Source organism: Delphinapterus leucas, chromosome 12 (assembly GCF_059928025.1).
Source record: "Delphinapterus leucas isolate spDelLeu-1000000601 "Yukka" chromosome 12, BTC_Dleu_Yukka2, whole genome shotgun sequence".
Lineage (NCBI taxonomy): Eukaryota > Metazoa > Chordata > Mammalia > Artiodactyla > Monodontidae > Delphinapterus > Delphinapterus leucas.
The window spans coordinates 47,887,544-47,893,543 of record NC_143140.1 but is presented as its reverse complement, the minus strand read 5'-3'; the positions used below and the strand labels follow the sequence as shown (position 1 = coordinate 47,893,543).

At 43.7% G+C, this 6,000-nt stretch overlaps 1 protein-coding gene across 1 annotated transcript in view; it reads left to right on the top strand.

The window, feature by feature from the left end:
* Positions 1–5,205: 5,205 nt before the first annotated feature.
* METTL24 (methyltransferase like 24) overlaps positions 5,206–6,000 on the top strand; it is a 114,766-nt gene continuing 113,971 nt past the window's right edge. Inside the window, exon 1 of the mRNA XM_022554302.3 lies at positions 5,206–5,594. Within this exon, the coding sequence (XP_022410010.3) occupies positions 5,277–5,594 (318 nt within the window). The 5' untranslated portion in view covers positions 5,206–5,276. The remainder of the gene's footprint in view (positions 5,595–6,000) is intronic.

The window sequence follows — 6,000 nt, the reverse complement described above, 5'->3', positions numbered from 1 at the left end:
CTTCTAGAGGTCTGATTGAGGCCCTATCCACAAAAGGCATTGCAGGGTTGCAGAGGTGAGTAAGACCCCATCCCATGCTTGAGAAACAGACTGTGTAGAAGAAGGATAAAGCAAGTCCACAAATGCTTGAGTAAGACAAACACCAAGAATGAGAGAACACAGCATTAGGGGATTCAAAAGGGGCAGGAAAGAGCTCTTTCCCAAGCAGGCCGGGGGAATGGAGATATCCTCCAAGCATTTTCCAGACTAGCCCAAAGCTGGCTTTATTAGGTTGTAGACTAGGCAGTGGTGTGATTTTAGGGAGGGCTCCCAGCCCCAAATAGCAGTTCCAGTGTCTGTCATTCTATTATAACTTTGTTCTTCTAGGTCTTGAAAGCTTTCATCTTGATGAGTTCTTCCTTTAACATGGATGCTTCCGATGGGGACTTAAGTCATGTTGAAGTCATCTTAATATTTAGCTACATCCTTAGGGTGGGGAGGAGGAAACTAATTGACAGTTCAGTGAACACAATCCCATCTAAGATGCAGCTTGAGATGGGCATTGGAGGGGAAATCAAGTTGGTTCAAGTGTAGTGAGAGAAGTAGGAGGGAACTAAAAATAAACTGATTAGTTCATCTTAGAGGCTGGCTCAAGCTATCCTTTGAGGTTTCCCACTGATAACAAAGGAGTATTTGATGGGCTTTAAATGGGATTAATACAGTCTTTTTTGATGGACTGAAAAATTAATAATAGCTCTTCACATCGAAAGACTTTCAGTTTTGCTTTAACTTATCAATTCTGCCCTTAAAAATTTAACATAATTATTAATACAGATTTGATTCACTCTTCAATTCAACAGTTATTCATTGAGCACATACTACATGCCAGGTACAGTTCAAGGAACTGAGATTATAGCAATAATCAAAGCAAAGTCCCTGACTTCATGGAGTTTACGTTCTAGTTGGAAGAGACAGGTAATAAAAAAGCATGGTGTTATCAAATCTCATGGGCAGTTTTCAGCCCACATTTTATTAGACCTCTCAGTCTTTTACTTCTAGAAATACTTTCTTCACTTGGTTTCTGGGACACCACATTCTTACTTTTCTGCCTATCTATCTACAAATCCTTTGTTGGATCCGCCTCATCTTCTTGACCTTAAACTGATCAACCCCAGAGCTAAGCCTTCAAATATTACTTCCCTCACTCCCAACATCAATATGCTGATGATCCAAATTTATATTTCCAGGCTTCACTGCACCCCTGAATTCCAGTCTTTTAAATTCAACTGCCTACTTGACATCTCCACTTGGATGGTTTCCAAAACTTAACATGACCACAAAAATCAAACCCTTAATTTTTCACCCAAACGACTCTTACTTGAGCCTTTCCCTTCTCAGTTAATGGCAACTTAATTCTTCTAGTTACTGAGGAAAAACCTTGGAATCATCCTTGACTTCTTTCTTTTTCTCAGTCTACCTCTGATTCATCAGATTTAGCTACAAAGATGTCTATCACAGCATTGTTTATAAAACGAAAACTTGACAATGATCTAATCATTCAACAGTGAAAGATCTGTTAAATTGTGGTATATGCAGCCATTAAAAATGATGTTGTAGGTTAATAGGTTAATGTTTAGTGACATTTTAATTATGGAACATTTCAAACATACTCAATAGTAGAGAGCTGTGAATCCCCATCACCCAGCTACAACAATTATCAGCTCACAGCTGTTCTTGCTTCATTTATACCCCCGCTTATCTCCCACCTCCCCACTGGATTGTTTTTAAGCAAATCCCAGACATCATATTATGTAATATATGATAAATTATGTATTTAAATATGATTTAAATATTATATAATTATATATTAAATAATATACTTTATTATTTAATATGTAAATTATATAGCATTATGTTACAAAAGCAGATTATAAAGAAATACACATGATACGAGTACACTTTTGTTTTTTATATATATATATATATATATATGAATAGGAACAAAATATAGCTCTATTTGAATTGTGGTATTATGAATGATTGTTGATATCTTCTTTTGCTTGTGTATATTTTCCACAATGAACAGATATTACATGGAGAAAAGAGAATGGGGTTTAGGGGAAGATATTAATGACAGCTCCATTCCTTTCTAAGTTTGATAACTTTAATTCAGTTTGGATACTTCACATTGTGAAACAGAAATAACCACCTAGTAGAGGTGAGGATCCTAGTCTGTCAGCTTCTGTTCTCTCTCTGGACAGCCTCTAATTAAAAGTTGGTACATTAACATCCATGGCTAGGACTTTCTTGGTGGTCTAGTGGTTGACTCCACGCTCCCAATGCAGGGGGCACGGGTTCGATCCCTGGTCAGGGAACTACATGGTGTGGCCAAAAATAAAAATAAACAAAAATTTTAAAAAACCCCACAAAGTAAAAACAAACAAACAAACAAAATGTCTTCAGAAATAGCCAATTATCCTCTAGGAGGCAAAATTATCCCTGATTGAGAACCACTGCACTACAGCATGTGTGCAAGTTGAAATGTATGGTGTCTAGGAGATTAGTAGTAAAAATTTTCGGTTTCACTCCTTTTGTTGGCCGAAACCTTAAGGAGGATGTAATTTGTGATCTGATGAAAGCTGCTTTTGTGGTTTACTCAACTGCACATTTAACCAACCTACGACTCAGTGGTTAATGATTATCTGCATTTTGGAAACATCCAGAAATGACTGAGACAAGTTCAAGTCTATAAGAAAAGCAAAGGTCGTGAATGAAAGATTGCTTGTCAGCTCTCACAGTGATCAGTTAGATTTTCCTCTATCAACTGACCCATTTCCTGATTCATTACCATTGACAACACATGGAAATACGCATGCAAGTTAAAAATAGGAGATTCCTTCCTAGAAAATTAATGATGCTACATACATATAAACAGGTTCCTTTTTATTAATAATAAACAGATAGAGACATTTGCAAATGGTAAGGAAAAAGGGCCTTTAAATATTACATTTTATTTGGATTTTCCCCTGCATAATGGAAATATTAGAGAACCACAGAAATGAGATAAGGGAAAACATGAGGTCATCTTGCCTCTTGCCCATTCTCAAGAGCTACACTGTTCTGTGTTCCCCTCCTCCACCCCCAGTTCAGAGTCTCATTTTAATAATATAGGATACTCCTCATGTTTCTCCCCTGGAGAGGAACTCAACAGATGAGCAGAGGGTATAATTTAGTGGTATCATAATCTTCAAAAGATGACTTCTTTAGTTAGTGGCACTATGTTGGTTGCATAGAAATTAAAACTTCTAGCAAAGTCTGCATCAGACATTGGTGATCCACAATCACCACAAGCACAATACACATCATATCTTCAAAAGCTTCACACAGTTATTTAATAGAGTGCGTTTGTGGGATCTTGACTTTTAGTGGTTGTTTCTTGCAGCTGTTGGGTACTCCTAATCCAGAGAATACTGTGTAAGATAAATATCTTAAGGATATACAAATACCCTTCTACTTTCTTATGTTTACCTACCTTGGAATGCTTAAATTTTGTTTTTCATAACATCCAGGATTTTTTAATGGTAAATGATAAAAACAGTTACTATTAATTGAATAACTTCTATAACCATGCATTATTTAGGTACTGAACATAAAATGTTTTATGCAATCTTGTCATTCTACCAGATATACAAGTCTATTTACACGTGAGAAAACTGAGGCTCATAGAGGTTGTCAAAAGTCTCACAGCTTCTGAAAGGCAGGGTCCTGATTCAGCACACAGTTCAAGTGTAACACCACAGCTCATGCTGTTTAAACAGTCACAGAATACGAGGTTTTCTCTGAGAGTTTGTGTCAGGAAAAATGTACTTGCTTGGATTCTTTAAAACAGAGCCCATCTATTGTGCAATAGCCAGAGGGCTACATCTATGAAAAAACCAAAAATCATAATGAAACACTCAGAAGTCTGAGGACCTAGCGTGCCCAGGGAGTGGACTAGATCAGGTTGAGAAGTTTTGTTGCATGTAGAGAAATAGCCCAAGTGCTCTGTGAGTGACAAAGATTAAATCACCTCTTTCTTAAGCCAAGGAGATTTTAGAAAGGCGGACTCTATGGGAAATTCCCAAAATTCAAATGGGGGTGGGGTTTCCGTATTTGTTCTCTGCTGTCCTTGCTATAGGCTGTCATGGGGAGAGGGTTGTTCGGCAGGGGTAATCTAACATGAAAGCATGGAAAATGCAAGCGTAGAGTATGAAAAAAACGTAGCCCCAGCTAAAGAAAGCAAACTCAAACCCAAACCCAAACCTCAAACGGGTGGTGGGAAAGAATTTTACTAGCAATTGAAAACGGAACAGCCAACACTGGACTTCAGGCTGTGAGCGTTCAGGCTGATTAATTGAGGTCAAGGTGGTGATGGAAATACCAGCTGGGGAGCATTTTGCCGAAAGATAAATTTGTCCCTGTTTTTCTCTGCAAGACAGCAGGGAGGTGTGTGTTTGGAGCTAAATTAATTTGATTTACATCATGCCATGGTAACTTCTGTTCTCTCTCCCTGCTGTCAGATATCTTAGCTGGCTTCCCCGCCCCTCCCCTTCCTTCACCTCCTACACATTTCATAACACGAGGAGAAAGCACGGGTTGGCTTCGGGCAGAATTTAGAAATGGAATAACTTTAATTTGATTATTCTGCATCCAGCGCTATTGTCTCCTCCCCCTTTCCCTTCTTTCTTGAGGGAGAGAAGTTGTAAACCTGAGCATAAGTGTGATGTATTTTTATAATGTGCTTAATGGCGCAAACTGCTTGACAATCAGAACTTGTTCCTTGTAGCAAAACCTGTCAGCTCACCTATCCTCCTCCTGTGTTTCTTCAACAACACTAATACTAGAAAATGAAGTTATGGCCTAGGATCTCGTTAGGACTTTTTTTTTCGTGCTTTTTCTGGCTATGTAGCTTTCAGGCTCCGGGGGCCGGGCTGGGGGTCGCCTCCTCCGGGACCCCCAAGGTGGGGCTGGGCCCGGAGTCTGGCTTAGCCGAGCCGCCTGCGTGCCGCCTGCCGTCGCCTGCGCCGCCGGGACCCCTCCTGGCCCGTCGTCCCTCTACCCTGCCAGCCGGGCGCTCTCGACCGGGCTGGATAAGGTTACGCCGAGGCTTCCTTGGACGGAGGAAGGGAGGCGGGTCCGAGCCCGCGCCCCAGCCCGCGGGGGAGTCGCCACAGTTGGCAGCTCGGCCCGAGGGGCCACATCCGGGCTGCGGGTCGGCGCGTGCGGGCGGCGGAGCGCAGCCCCGGGCCCGGCCCGCCATGGCGTGGGAGAGGCTACCGGGAAGGGGCTGCGGTGCCCTGCACCGCTGTCTGCTCGGCGCTGCTCTGCTGCTCGGCCTGCGGCTCTGCACGGAGCTGCGGCGCGCTGGGGCCCAGCCCCCGGCCCGCAGCGGCCTGCCGGGCCCGGACCCCCGGCCGCCCGAGCCGCCCCTACCGCCCGCGCCGGCCCAGCGGCGGGGTGCCAGCCGGAGGCAGGTGACGTACGTGCGCAGCGGGCGCCGAGCGCCGCCGGGGGGCGGCGGGAGCGGGACGCAGGAGCCGGGCTGCTGCCCTCCGCGCGGGCGTCCCCGCCGTAAGGTCAGTTGCAAAAGATACAGTCTTGGGCCTTAGACCCAGATCCCCCTCCCGGTCCTCGCTACAGAGCCCTTATTCAATATTCAGCCAGTATTTGCTGAGCGCCCACTGTGTGCCAGGCCCCCTGCTATGCGGGCATCCAGGAGGGAAGGACCAAGCCCTGCTCTCAAGGAGCTTATCTTTTGGGGAGGGAGGGCGTGAGCGATTTACAAGGCCAAGAAAAGAAAGGAGTTGTGGTTTTGTTGATGTTTTGTGCCCCTCCCCGTTTTCTCCTTGAGGCCTGGACAAAGCTGGGTGGGTATCCACTGTGAATTGCTTTTCCATTCTACCTTCATCGGGTGATGAAGATACACTTAGTCGAAATTTCCTTGAATTCCACCGCAGACTTTGGCAGGTTGTTGGGCGTGGG